General features: G+C 40.1%; 1 protein-coding gene across 6 annotated transcripts in view; it reads left to right on the top strand.

Moving 5' to 3' along the window:
- Positions 1–15,598, top strand: part of rerea (arginine-glutamic acid dipeptide (RE) repeats a) — a 167,621-nt gene that overhangs the window by 80,767 nt on the left and 71,256 nt on the right. For all 6 annotated transcript variants that reach the window (XM_067372436.1, XM_067372437.1, XM_067372434.1 and 3 more), the window contains 2 exons: positions 3,210–3,675; positions 14,777–14,847. In XM_067372436.1, the coding sequence (XP_067228537.1) occupies positions 3,354–3,675; positions 14,777–14,847 (393 nt within the window). In that variant the 5' untranslated portion in view covers positions 3,210–3,353. The remainder of the gene's footprint in view (positions 1–3,209; positions 3,676–14,776; positions 14,848–15,598) is intronic.

The following is a 15,598-nucleotide window of genomic DNA, read 5'->3' as shown; positions in this document are numbered from 1 at the left end:
ACACTTTCACAATGTAGTGCTTGAGTGATTTTATTTTTTTTTTATTTTTTTTTTAATATATATATATAATATATATATATTATATATATATAAATAAATGATAATATGATTCTATTTAATATTTTATTTAATAACTTTTGAAAGCTAGTATACATTATTATATTTTCTCATCCAGCAATTTGATTGTCTAGATTTTTTTAATTTCTTTAAAAAAATGTCAGCATTGTTGCTTACATCTTGTGTTTTAACTGTTTGCACGGTAAAACCTTCCTGGAAATTCATCCCATGTTTTTGCCGTTGTCATGTCATATTTAAGCGCCCAAACTGCAATCGTTGCATTTTAAAGAGAGAAATTGTGGTATTTTGATTATCTTGCTCTCTGGCTAGCTGTATTTGAACACCAGAATGTGTCCTATTTAATCTGATGAACTTAAAACTGGTCTAATTATGCAGAACTTCTTTCCTGATCGATTAGTCGACGACATTTTAGCAACGCACCAACTAGTCGATTTTGAAAATATTTAGTTTTGCCATAATTCAAACCGACTTGAGGAAAAACACATGCAAAAAGCAGAAAAACACCCTAAATGTATATGGAAACATTTATGGTTTATGTATGTATGTTTTTATGTGTTCAGGCTGGTGGTCAGCATGGTAACTCATCATAAGGTGATTAATTGGGCCGTGATGTGGCGTAATCAGTCTGTAGTGTTCGAGGTTGATGAGGAGAGCAGCTGCCCCGTCAGTTTCCGTCTACTCAAGATGACAGGCTGCCATTGACAGGGCTGCTTGTCAACTGCACCAGTGTGCCTGTCATAAGCCGTTTCTCTTCATTTTTGTACCTGCTCTATAAACACACCTCTCACACTGACAAACAGCCCAATTCTGTCCTGCTGCTGTCCTCCCGCAGGCTCCTCACATTTCCAAATTCACTTGCTGTAGCTTTTTTTCAGCAGTTGTCAGGTTTAGCTGCACCAGAGGCTGTAATCTTTACTTTCCCATTTCACTGAAGGGGGAAGAGTGGCGTGGACCCTTTCAAGTGCACTTCATTGTTACGCAGCCATTTCATGCTCTCATATTAGAGGTCTCATTTTGTTTTTTTTGCTTCGCACTTTTCGGCCAAAGCAAGATTGATCTTTATTTTCATGAATGTTGACTTAAAAGAGGCAAGTAGCAGCGAGCGTTGTAAAAACAGGATTTGATCCAAAGCTGTTTTCTGTCTGACTCTCTTGCCAGGTTTGCTTCTCCATGCCTGTCTGTTCTGATTTCCACGGGTGATCGCTGTGCTAGCTGAGGTAGGGCCGCCTCTGGCCAAGCTGTAGTTAGCCTGACCAGCATGCACAACCAACAAACACTATGGCCTGGAGGGAGCACTGGGTCTTATTCCAGTCTAATGTATTACTTGTAAGAAATTCTCGATAGCCTGAACTGGCTAGTTGTGCAAAGGTCTATATAAGCCTAATACCCTGTAAAACGTGCAGCTGAGCCTATTTGATAATGCAGTGGGGAATCCTGTTCAGGTCACTGTGCAGGGAAACATAGTGGTGCTTTTCATCGCCAGGCAGAAATGAGCTGGGGAATAGAGCAGGCAGCTTGAAGTTTGTGCTTTTTTGATATAGCTTTGCTCAGAGCTCTCCTGAGGACGTGCGCTGCTGCTGTGGAAGAGACCGCCGATTGATGTTCCTTTTGGTGTGCGACGTCACAGCGCTGCTCGCCGGCTGTGATTGATTAAACCGATTGCATGAGTATCAACAGGCCCTTGGTTTTACAAATATCTCACTGTGTTGGGAAACATGAAAGCACATTTAGAGCACATCTTTGTTAATGTTGTAATATCAAGTAAAAAGTAATATATAATTGAAGATTTTGAGCAAGATGCACCAAATGACATTTTACATCTAGCCTTGCCTTGCCATAAAAAGGTAAAATTATCTGATATTTTAGCAGACTTATTGACCATGGCCGAGTCATAGTCTGCACAGGTCTTACCTATGATGTAATTTCCGTTATCAGTGAAGTAAAAACGGGAATAGTTTTTATCACTGTGACTTTTTTTTTTTTTTTTTTGCCCCTTCAAAACATATTAAAATTTATTACAAACAGGTTAGGGGTGTGACGACAGTTAGCTCACGAGACTTGAGATTGAGTTCACGAGATGAGACAAGATTTTTTACACAGTATTTTTAAGAAAACTTCAGTGATGAAATACATGACTAGAAAATTAGTCTGCAGGTGGATTTGAAATGTTTTAACTAATCATCTTGTTATGATTGTCATTTCATTTCTACTTTCTCAGAATGCATTCTATATACAGTAAAAGACAACAATACTCAAGCACTTTAAAATGTTTTGCCACAAACTCAACTTGACTGGCTTCTCTTCTGTATGATTTCATATGAGTCTCTTCAGACCTTAGATCTGTAAATGATTTATGAGCCTCTACAACTTTTGTCCTCCTACCTGAACTCCTTTCCACAAATTGCATAAATAACAAATAACACAGTTGCCCTGTGTATCATCACCTTTAGTCTTAAGTGCAAACAATAAGTGCAACCATAATCAAAGTACTCTTTCAATATTCAAAGTGCACATAGAGACCAAATTTGTCTTCAAGCATGATAAAGAGCTAAGAGATGGTTAGAACTACACAGCCCAGCCTAAGATAGCTTTCATATTGGGAGATATTTGCATGCATCAGGGAGCCGCTTTCAAAATGCAGGGTATTGAAATTGCGATTGAGTCATTCTACAAGATAAAAACATTTGTCTTAGGCTCTGTTGTGTAACAAATCCTCCGCCATGGTCTTGTCAGTCATCTCATCACTTACACTCTTTACGTGACTGTGAACTCTGATTCCTGCTGCACTACGTATGACTCTCCAGCTTGTGTTGGTTGATCTGGATGGTATTGAAGCAGCTGTTATCCAGATAAATTGAATGCTTTTTATTTCTATAAAAAGAAAAAGGACAGTGGAGGCATAATATAAACGTAGCTGTGGTATATTCTATCCTAATTTCACCCTCACACTCTGTCATGGCATTATTGCGAGACAGCTTTGTAATCTTTGTCACATTTTAATCTCCTAAAAGAGGTAATTGTATTGAAAATGAATTTTTTTAATATATATTTTTAATAATTTAATAAATAGGACAAAAAAGTGTCGCACCATTAACTCCTCTAACAATGTCATTTTTGTTTTCTCCCTTCAGCTCTTCTGAAACACTGGGGTTGTTGGTGTGGCCAAATTTTCCCTGGATTTGATTGGTAAATTCAGAAGACTGAAGCCCAGGCTCACAGTCTACCTTTCACGGAGGCCCAGCCGTGAGAGGACAGAAGAAGGCACGTGGCGAATCATGACTGCCGACAAAGAGAAGGACAAGGAGAGGGAGCGCGACCGGGACCGGGACAGAGACCGCGAGAAGCGGGACAAAACACGAGAGAGCGAGAGCTCACGGCCCCGGCGTAGTTGCACGCTGGAGGGCGGTGCTAAGAACTATGCAGAGAGCGAACACAGTGAGGATGACGACAACGAGACGCCTGGGGCCGCCACGGCAGAGGAGGCCACCAAGAAAAGCAAGAAGAAGCTGCCCAAGAAGAAATCGCGTTATGAGCGAACGGAGAACGGCGAGATCACTTCCTTTATTACGGAGGACGACATTGTTTACAGACCTGGCGGTGAGTTCCGGTTGTACTCTAGTTAAAGTTGGGTTCATCATCAAATAACCATGCTTATATTTTATAACCAGGCAATATTTTGTTAGCGTTGCTGAAAATGGTGCTTCAGCTTAGCATAAACATGTCACATCATCCACTGCTTGGATGAGAAGAAATGCATTTTCATTGGCTGCTGTGCTTGACCAAATAACTTCACTGCTTCTTGATGGAAATGCAGAAGAAATCACTGTGATGATATTTGAAACGGTCATATTTTTCACACTTAGCCTTCCAAAGCACACTCAAGATTCTTGTTTTTATTTTTCAGTGAGTGGCAGAAAAAGCGAAACGGTCCACATTAGGTCTTTATTAGGCACTGAGATTGAGCCTAGACCAGAGCAATAACCTTTTCCTGCGCTGTAAACATGGCCTCTCTTTCACCTGCTGTTTAGAAATTGGTTGTACATGAGACTGGGGGGAAATGTCAACACTCAGGCGGAGGGCAAAAGCACGGCTGCGTAGCGCAGCTGCCGTAGTCCTAAATCATCCTCGCCGTGTCTTTCATTTATTTAGCAGCAACAGAAAGGTCAGTCAGTATGCTTAGTAATTTAATGCGAAGACGTCAAATTATAGCCATTTGCGTAATTTCCAATCTTATGTCTCCACTCCATCTCTTCTGCTTAGCAGAGATGTGTTTGCTTGGAGGGGGAAGGTGGGGAATGGTGTGATGGTTGCCTCCCCTCCTCCTCTTCTTCCTCCCACCATTGCCCCAGTGGAATCAGGTTGGAGGTATTATCTGCTGAAGGTCCTTGAAAACACAGTTGCTGAAGCTATCTTTCGGTAATAACCCAGCAGACCCCTTCCCTGCTCTGTTTTGGAGAGTACTGCTGCTCTGCTTTAGATAAGATTGAATTGAATCACACTCGTCTGAGGCATGTTAGTTGATTTTGTCAGTGCTGCAGTAGAGAATAGAAAGGGATGTCACCATGTTTTTGAAGATGGCTGCACCTTAGTTATTTAAAAAGAGGCAGGAATGGATTTTAATTGCACCGCCGTAGATCTTGTTTGTTGTTTTAGGGATCCAAGGATTAAGAATTTGCATTATGCTATCTATACAGCGAACCTTTCATTTGACTTTCAGTGTTCTCTACATCATATAGATGATCTTTTAATGCTTTAGAGACATTTTTGTATAACTGCATGTTTTTTTTAAATCACTTTTTTTTTTCTGTTGTTTGTAGGGCTGTACAGTTTGGACACATTTTTTGAATATACATACATGTTTATTAATGTTTGCAACTTATTTATTGTTATTATTAAATAAAAATATAAAAAATATTGTGATATTTCACTGTAAAATAAAAATCTTTGAACCGCGCTACTCTGAAACACTGAAAACATCAGATCGTGAGTTGCTTGCATGTAAAAGGCTCATTTCACTTGCCTTACACAGCATATATATTTAATTCACAGCCTTTGCGATTACATAAGTGCACTAAGCCATATCACGATTTCGGTTTTATTTCGATTAATCGTGCAGGTCTTGCTGTATGTGCATGAATTTGGTTTGCGGTCAGTTGCTGCAGCCTTACTGCAATCAGATTTGATTCGGGCGGCTTAAGTAGACACAAAGCCTGTGCTGGATTAAACTCTGCTAAATGTTAAATCCTTTTATATTTGTCTAGTGACACACAATATGTAAAACCGGCCACCCTTGGAGTGGGTATTAAAAACGGTGAGAAGCCAACGGAAAAAGAGAGAGTGTAATCAAGGGAAAGAACTGAAACAAGACAATAATTGCTTTTGTGGCTCGAGAGAGTCGGCCGCGTGCACGTATGACACTAGATAAGAGGAAGTAATATTGAAAGCCAACACAGAGATCTCCCTCATATATTTTGTCCGCTAACGTTTTTATAGCAAGCTTAGTGTGCGTTTATTAGGATGTCGAGAGGGAAAAAAAAGAAAAATAAGGCACGTAGTCTCATCGTTGGAGAGATTGAGTGTGCTTAAGTGAGGAAGGAAGGGAAGGAGAAGAGGAGTGAGTGTGATACGGATGGAGAGAACGAGATGGAGAGGCATTTGTATTGCAGACAGGGCCGCTCGGAAGGAAGAGTAAAGCATCTGAATCGATCAGGCCTTTGAGTGGCGTTCTCGTGTCCATGCTCCCTGTAGCTTTGCGGATATTCGCTACACAGAGGCAGCTTATGGATCCAGCCGCGAGATTATACACACATGAGATCAATACTCAGGCCTCTGCGAGCTGGCCGTGGCTGTCTGCAGTCCGTCTTTACAACCTGGAGTCGCACCAATGTCCTTGTACTGTGACGGCAATTTGTCTCCCTGGCTGCCATTTGGCTTTTAAAATGGAGAGCTCATCAAGCGGGATTGGCTGGATGAGTACCACTCCCACCCGTGTGATGAGAATTCTGACAATAAAGAGAGGTGAATGTCCACAGTGGGCTCGGCTGAGGGTTGGGGTGGGCTTTATGGTGCTCATTATAACTCTCATCCAAAACCAAGTGAGCTGCCTACCTAGAGAGCATTTTGAGACGGCATAGGTGCGCTCTTGATGAAAACACTGTTTTAGAAAGGTTAGCAGCATGATTATTTGCCCCAAATTAATACCCTATATTTATTATTAGCTGAGAGTTCTTTATTAGTCCATATAGTAATTTTATTGTCAGTTTTTTTATTATTACTATTAATAATAAAAAAAAACTAGAAATAAAATAAATTAATATTGATGATAAACAAGTTACATTTATTTGAACTTTTTCAGTATTTACAGTATTTTTTTCTAGTTTTATTTGAATAATATTTCTTATTAACAAGAATAATAATGATAGACATCAATAACATATTAATTTATTACATTTTCTGTAAATTACAATGAAGAATGATATTGATACTTCCCTATCTAATGTCTAAGGCAGTATTGCTTGTATCCTTCTCGGTGTAGGCAATCCCAGGATGCCCAGAATGTATTGTGGCAAGGTCAGTGAAAAAAATTACCCAATATTTGCACATGCTATCATGTGGTTAGCTTGGCAACATGCTAACATTAAACATGAGATGCGTCCCAATTCACGTGCTTATGCACTATTCTGTGATGTTTTTAAGTACAAATAGTGCGAGTAGTGTGTTCACACCGATAATTACAAAAAGAAAAAGTAGTCTTTAAGTACTCAGATGATGCACTAAATTAACAGGAAAAAAAATGAAGTGTGGAATGTTGGACACTTCATGCACTCAACTGTCATGGCATTAATTTTGTTGCGGAAGGGATGGGGCTTCCAGACTCAACCTTATAAAATTCAAACACTACACTTATGAGTACATACTGTATAAGTGCATAGTGTATAGTGCGTCATTTGGGACGCAACTATGAAATTGAGTCATGTAAACCTGTAAGCATCACATTAGGAGTTCTATTTGTGTGAAGTTCCAGTTCAGTCACTTGTGAGGTTTGTGTAAACAGTAGACGGCAAGATAGCTCACTAAGTTTTGGAACAGAGCTTATTGTTGTGGTTACGATTGAAGTGGAGGTCTAGATGTTGAATCTGCGAAAGGCTGAGTAGGGATGAGTACGTTGCTGACGATGGCCTGCCTTTCTCTCTCCTGGCTGCCTGTTGGTGTCTGGACAGCTGTCACCTAATTACGGAGCCACCCAAAGATTGCAGTCTTTTCCGTACGGCTGAAATCTCCACCAGGAGCTCGAACACATCACCCTCACCTCCACACAGAGCTGAGTGGTTCCTCGTTAACTCGCTAATGTCATTTCAAAACAGGTTCTTTGTCTGCTCACAATTTTGCCTGATTAGCAGCTCGGTGTACGTTTCATGTTTGTCAGTGGATACAGTAGAGAGAGGTTATAGAAACACTAACAAGCGAACAAAGCTTCAGATCTTTCCCTGGAACACAGACAAGAATGAACACACAATACACTTGGTGGGGTGAAAATGGACATGCACCACTTTTGCAAAGAGCATTCAGGCCATTGCTGAAATAAACTTCTCCGTTTGTTGTCAGGGGAAGAAACCAGGCTCTCTCTTGGCTTAGAGTCATGTATTATTCAGCGAGGTGAGACTAACAGCATTTGACCACCTGAGTGAGTCATCAAGCAGCAGTCTTCATCTCCCTGTTGCTCTTCTGAGGAGACAGCAACAGTATCACCCCATGTAGAGAGACAACTTTTCCATGCATGTCTTCCACTCTGCTTCCAGCTGTCTCAAGATTTAGACAGACAGAAAGAGAGATGGGAGATGAAAAGCAGGCGGAGGCAGAGCAGGCGACAAGGAGACCCTCATATCCTTGTCTTGAAGTGGAGAACAGAAGCTTTGCTGTTTAAATCAAATCATCAAATGGGTTCAATTAAATGGGCCACATTTTAAACTCATGTAGCATTTATTTTTCCCCTGAGGGTCACTCATGTTAAGGTTTTTTTTTTCCAGAAAGGTCATAATTTAGTTTGTGACCCTCAGTCTGAGTTAAGGATGCATCTGTACCACATTGTTTATTGATTTCTTTCTCGGTTTTATTTTTTTATATTGAACATTTTTAAATCTAAAATGTAAAAATAGAAGAAATGTGGACGCAGAATTGTTTGCCATCATCTAACGCTCACTTAGTTCACCCAAAAATGAGAATTGTCTTTTATTACTCACCCTCATGCCATTCCAAACCTGTAAGACCTTTGCTTTCGTTCATCTTCGGAACACAAATTAAGATATATTTTTGATGAAATCCATGAGCTTTCTGGCCTCTGATTGACTGCAATGTTATTACCACTTTCAAAGCCCAGAAAGGTAGTAAAGGCATCGTTAGAACCCGGAAGCGCTTCTCTGTTTACTACGTGACCAGCGTAGGAGACTGACATGAAAGAGAAGGAATTGTTGAATAAAGTCATTATTTTTGTTTGTTTTTTGCACACAAAGTATTCTAGTTGCTTCATAACATTAAGGTTAAACCTCTGTAGTCACTATTTTAATGATGTGTTTACTACCTTTCTGGGCCTTGAAGGTGGTAATAACGTTGCAGTCTATCGGAGTTCAGAAAGCTCATGGATTTCAGCAAAAATATCTTCATTTTTGTTGAGAAGATGAATGAAGGTCTTACAGTTTTGGGACGACATGGTGAGTAATTTATGACAGAATTCTCAGTTTTGGGTGAACTAACCCTTTAATTAAGTAACTGTTAACTGTAATCTTTAGCAGATCTCCAAAATTATAAATTTTTTCATATTAAATTCACTTGTAGCTATTAAAATGATTGATATCAAGGTTTCATTTTAAACACAGTAGTGTACATATATTTTTATATGTAAATATTATATATTTATATTTTAATATTTAAAATGAATATTGACTTTCTTTATCAACCCTAACATGAAAAATAATGGCTTATCATATCAACAGGAAATTAAATATTGGTGCAGCCCTATATCTGACACTTAAAACAAGTTGTTTTGTTTCTGTGTCTTTTAATATTTCTATAGGTAAACTAACTCTGTGCTATTATGCATAGTGAATCAATCATAACAGTGTTGAACACAATACATTTACGTTAAGATATACAAACAGTCATGTATTGTTAGGCGCTTTTGTTTGTTTCTTCGTTTTAAACCCCCATATGTCAAGTTTTATTCTTTCCAAAATAAAAGGCTTAAGTGTCACCAAAATTCTTCCTTTACAACATTTCAAACAGTTTGCAGAGAAATCCGTACCAAGCCAATAGCTAGAAATAAAAGAGCCAGATCTATTCTGAAATTTCCCTCCGTGTAGCATTGTATGACAGGGAGACTGTAGAGGCTTTTGTGAAATTGAACCACCTGCCAATTACAAATTAGAAAGCTGCTTCAGACTAAGTGTACCACACTCGTCAAACGGCTTCTGTTCCCGGCCCAGAGGGAGTCAGCTTTTTCCTGCCTGCTACTCTGAGGGCAAAGCTGCATAAGGTTTGATAATTTGGGCCAAAGGTATTTATCTCCTGCTATGAGATGGGGCAAAAATTGCAAACTTGACAGAGTGGTTATGGAAGAAGAGAAGAATAAGTTTGTGCATGAATGTTTGAAGCTGCGGTCTCAAGGCGAAGGAAATGACTAGCAGTGTAAATTGGATGAGCAGGGTTAAGACCGACCTGTTCCTCCTGACACGGGGCATTGGTGCCAGCTGAAGCACCTGCACTGAAGTACTTCCCAGTACGATGTGACACAAGTGGTGCAGGTCGATGCTTCGCCGCTTGTCTGTCATGTAGGAAGAGGGGTGTGAATGCGACACGTGGAGTGTGAAGTCAGCACCTGGTCCAAACCCCCTACCATTTCATTATTGCATTCCTTGGCTACTTTAATTTCAAGATGAACATGACCACAGTGGACATCTGCATTTAACAATGAGCCAAGATGTCACCTAGCAGAAGGTATTATCGACAGTAACACCGCCCCTCTTTTGAGTGAAACAGCTGAGCGCTTGTGAAATATTAATATTTTGCTTTAGCCTTTTTGTGTCTCAGTCTTCCTCCGTGGAGGTGGAGTGGATTAAAACAGCAACTGGATTGACACTGAAAGCAGGGCAGGTCTCTTTCATCGGTAAAGGTGTGTTTTAAATTAGCTACGCTTTACCGGTTTAGAAGAATGGCTGAGTGAACAATAAGCCTCGGTGGAAAAGGAGGAGGATTGGATGAGTGCTACCCCTCTTCCCTTTCTGCATGAATATTCATGTTGCTAAGTGACGGGTGACAATACATTAAGAAATAATAGCTGCAAACAGAACAACTTCTATCTTCCGCTAGGGCGTTTTGTCAGTTTCCTTAAGCACGGGTACACGTGTGTGTGAACGCGTCTCGGCGTGTGATGGACTATTTCTTCAGCTCAATAAATCTCAATCTAAGGATGAGGCCAGGCTGCTCCAGTGGAGTGGTCGATAATGGATCTGTGCTGTTTGCAAAGCCCCCACCCTTCTGTTCTCCTCAGGCCACTAAAAGAGAGGGTGAGAGAGTCAGGTAAAGAGACTGAGAGGGAGAGAGAGAGAGAGAGATGCGACCTGTGGCCTGTGGGAGGCATTTGGGAGTCCACAAAGCCCCTAGAACAGCACACATCCCCTCAAATCCTATCCACCCCTCCCCCAGACACTCCTCTCTCTCTTTTTCTTTCGGTCTCTTTCCCTTTTTTCTCTGCCTGCTCACTCTCTGATGGAGAGGGGCTTCTCTAAAAGCACAAAATGGCTGGAACGCAGCTGAACAGATTGGAGTCTTAAAGGTCCGCTCTCAAAAAACAGCACAAATTACAGCCTCGCAACTCTCCACGGCCAGTGAGGACTGTCATTATTGTAAAATATTAAACACAATTTATTTCCCAAGGACCTTTTGTTTGGAAACGAGTTTCACAGATGGGTGGGAAAAGTACCTTTTGGGTTGTTTTAAAAACACATTTTCTTGGCTGTTTTTTGCAGACTTTAGAAATGATTTTTCTGTCTGTTTTAAAATATTGACACATCACAGTTGCTTTATTATTTGGCAAAAAATCACATTTTGAGACTGCAAAAGGTGGCATTAATAATGTCTTTGATTTAAACTTAAGTCACAATGTTAATGTGCGTCCACATTAGCTACATTTTAAGGGCACAAAAGGTCCATTATCTAATGTCAGTGGTGTAGAGATATATGGAGCACAGCTCAGACAAAAGTCACTTTCAAACCAAGCAGCTTTCTATTGGCCAGAGCAGCGAATCTGTGTGACCAAGTTGAACCCGATGCAAAATCTGCATGAAGAAATCTTTTGCTCTCACGTGAAATTCCCAATCGTTTGGATTCCTATTAAAATGACTGGATTTTGGAAATAAAGCTAAGCAATGATAAATGTGACCATGTTGTTTTGGTTATAATTAATTTTGTTTAATATTGGAGAAATTAAAAATTATTAAATATCATTCTTAAAGGGATAGTGAGAAATTAAAATTCTCTCATTTACTCACTCTCAAGTTGTTCCAAACCTGAATGAATATCTGTATTCTGCTGAACACAAAAGAAAATATGTCCGTAACCAAACAGTTGATGGACCCCATTGACTTCCATAGTATTTTTTTTTCCCCCATACTATGGAAGTAAAAGGGGCCCATCAACTCTTTTATTACCCATATTCTTCAAAATATATTCTTCGGTGTCAACCAGAAGAAAGAAATTCATACAGGTTTGAAACAATTTGAGGGCGAGTTAATGATGACCCATTTTTGGGTGAACTATCCCTTTAATTATTTTGAAAAATACATAAATGGTGAAAAATAAAGATTTTGTCTTTGCTTTATTGCCAAGAAATAGGCTAAGGTCACATTTACAGCTTCATTTACCCCTAGAAAGAATTTTAAACCAGACCTTTATACCTCAGTATTTTCCTTACTGCTCACAGCACAGATATCTATTGCCTTGTCAGTATGTTGGGAATCCATTTCCTCTAAATGAATCTACCAGCCGGGTTAAGAGACTATAAGCCGCAATTCTCAAAGGTAAATCCCTCTCAACACCGCCTGGGATGTTCTGAAACATGTCATCTCATTTCATTGAGATTTGTCTCTTTTGTTCTTCAGCCTCCCCTCCCCCTTCGTGGAAGGCTGTCAGTCACTGCACTGATGGATATATTCTCTTACGTTATCTGGTAAATGAGAGGATGAGCACAGGTAGAAACAGACGGGCAGAGCTCAGCCCACGCCACTAACACACTATAAAGCCTTAGAATGCTCTGTGCGGACGGGCTCTGATAACAAGCCTTTCCTGTCACACATGCAACCCACTCAAAATGGCCCCCTTGCATTCTTAACAACCCCCCCACCCCCCTTCCCCCATCGAATGGTTTACAATGTGCTCAGCCTATTAAATATCTTTATTCCGCCTGCTGCATTGAACAGATAAACGCAACAAGATCAATAACGGCACCCGGCAAAACAAATAAATAAAAGATGATGTGCACTAAGAAGGCTGGAACGGAATCGCTCTCCTTTTGTTAGTAGTAGCTTTTAGCCGCCTCAGCCCACGCTACGTGAATTCATCCCTGGAATACTGAGGCGTTCAGATAAACATTTATCTCCATGCAGTTTTAGCACTACAGAGACACAAAGACTTCTAGCATCTCCAGATCTGCGCTTAGAGCAATGACACACACACACAGGCTGCTATCCTCGCCATGGTGTGAGAGTGTGTTTGTGCCACGCTCCAGAAGCTGTGTGTTCAGATATGGCTGCCGGGAACTGAGAGGCTCAACCCCATCATCAACACACACGAGTGTTGCTTACGCATTTAGCGAACTAGAGACAAGATGGTGGAGTTGCCCTTGCTTGTTAATGCACGATTTGTGTTTTTAACATGCGGCATGGCCTTTGTTTACGAGCCTGGAAGTGTGAATGAATCATGGGTTCGGGAATCTGTTGAAAGTTTTAAATCCAGCTTTCTGATAAGCCATTTTTTTAACATCCTATTTGCTAAGTCTTTGAGTTTAGCTGTAAAAGAAATTAATTTGTATTTTAGCATTATATTAATGTTAACGTATGATTTATGACCTAAGAGCTGTTTGATTTCTGCTTTTAAAATTGCTTTTAAGTCAACATGAAATGGCATTTGTGACCAGTTGATTGGATCATGGAATGTGGGCGGTCCTTAATTGAAGTCAGCCAGACTTGAATATGAAATAGCTACTTGGAAATTGGTTATCTGATAGATATTATCTTATGGCCTTGGTGATGTCATCAGAAATGCAATTTAATAACTTGCTCCGCCTCTGATGACGTCACCTAGGTCATTAGGCATTAATTATTTTTAGGTTAAAGTCAACATGCAATGGCATTCGTGAGCCGTATTAGTTTTTAAAGTGACTTTTTTTTTGTCTGAAACAGTACATTCAATGAGGAAAAAAAATAATAGTGAGACCTGGAAGTTGATTGGATTGTGAAAAGTGGCATGTCCCTACACAAATTTAGCCAGACTTGAATGCAAAAAATGTGTCAGCTGTTTGTTAACATTATCTAATAGACTGGATGGCCTAGGTGTGAACGGATGAATTTGGCACTTGGAATGTCTATTAAGGTACAAAAAAAAAAAAAAAAAAAGGTCAGTTTTGATTTCATGTTGACTTGAAACCACAGCAACTCCATCACCTTCAAGTTGAACTGTGCAGGTCTAGGTAACACAAATACCGGCTTGGGTGCCAGTGTAAAATGGATTTGTAGTGTGAAATAGCAATGTAAAGTAATGAGTGTTTTGAATGGAGCGGTGGCTGGCACCTCAGAGTCTGACAGAGGGTGATCCAAGCAGCCGAGCACAGCCCTCTTTGTGTTCTCAACACATTTGAACTATCAAAGAATGCTTGTCTTCAAACTGGAGGCTCATTCTTCTGTGTAAATAAGATTCTTATCTTGCAAACGGCTCGAACACTCCCTTTCTTTTAAACAGACATCAGGTTTTTTTCCCCCCCAAATAACTTACAGTAATTTTGATGTCGGCACAGCACGGCACTGAAGTATTTTCCATTTCAAGAGCGCCTCAGATTGTCTCTCTGCGGAGAAGCGGGTGGAACAAGAGGGTGATCTTTTCATCCCCCGCACTCTACAAATGTTTGGCAGATTGACCGCAGAGGAAGGAAGTGTGCGTGCGTGTATGTGCGTCTCCTTAGCTAAAGCTGCTTTCTCTTGTTGGGGCTTTGCAGTGTGAATGTTTTTGTTAAGGAGACGAAGGTTCATGACCTGGCCATACCACCAGTCACATTTAATTTAAACACAGAGGCCCTCTGCTCAGCTTCAGTTTAGAGGAGGAAAAGTTACATCATTTTTGTGTAATTTAGGATACGTTTTGCATCGCATCAGCTTCACATTGTCTCTTGCGTTTGGTTATTGTTTTCTTCTCTACAAAACCCCCTGCCTTCACATAATTGTTAGAACAATACTGACCTTCTTTCTCAGACTCCCCTTGATGTTTATTCTGGAAAGAGAGGACTGTCCTGCATTCAAAAGCCCTTAAATCCTATTACTTGCATTCCAGTTGTGTTTTACAAAGGGAAACAGATTTTTTGAGAAATTAAGATAATTGAGATCCTATCTGACAGTCTAGATGATGTTGGTAACACTCTTGTTTGTTATCCTCACAGATTGTGTGTACATAGAGAGCCGACGGCCGAACACGCCCTACTTCATCTGTAGCATTCAGGACTTCAAGCTGGTGAGTTGACTCGGCTTTTCCTTCCCCTCATCTGTCCAGATCAAGGCTCCCTCTCCGCCAGCCCTTATGTAACCATCTTGCCATTGTTTCATTTGTTATCTTTTTCTATATGTCTGATCAAATAAGGAAGATGGCCAGTTGCTGTTGATGTCCAGGCGCGATTTTGCTACACTGTTGAAAATTACGTTTCATACCTTCAGATTTTTCTGTACACTTGGTTAACCAGGCTTATGAGTGTTTTTTGGAAATGAATTGTGCTGACAGTTGGCTTTCTTTTCTACTTTTAATGCCTGTGTTTTTACTCTATAGGAAAATCAGCCTGCAACACTGAGATTTACAAGTTTAATTAGCTTGTGTGAAGCGGAGCACCAGATATTCTCTACAAAGCCTCGTCTAGCTCACACATGTTTACGTTGTAGCGCCAGCTTGGTTTTACATGCCGTTAATTGATCCATTTAAAAAAGCAAGAGAAAGGGAAATAAAAACTCCTTTTGCAGATCGTAGTTCTCGCCACTTGATATGCTCTTTACTGACGCTTTTTTTTTAATATAGATTATTAATCTGCTACCTAAAAAGCATGAATCTTCAAAGGACACATTAATCAGAGAGCAAAATCACTTCAGATTCAATCTGCTTTATTAGGCCAATATATTTCCATGATTTATTTCCTCCAGCAACTGCAGACAACTGCATTTTTTTCTTTTTTTCTTCCATGGGTGGCACATTTGATGGTCACTATGTTGAGATAACG

The sequence above is a fragment of the Chanodichthys erythropterus genome, chromosome 20 (genome assembly GCF_024489055.1).
Source record: "Chanodichthys erythropterus isolate Z2021 chromosome 20, ASM2448905v1, whole genome shotgun sequence".
Lineage (NCBI taxonomy): Eukaryota > Metazoa > Chordata > Actinopteri > Cypriniformes > Xenocyprididae > Chanodichthys > Chanodichthys erythropterus.
Note: the sequence above shows the minus strand (reverse complement) of the source record. Positions and strands in the feature narration are given on the sequence as shown.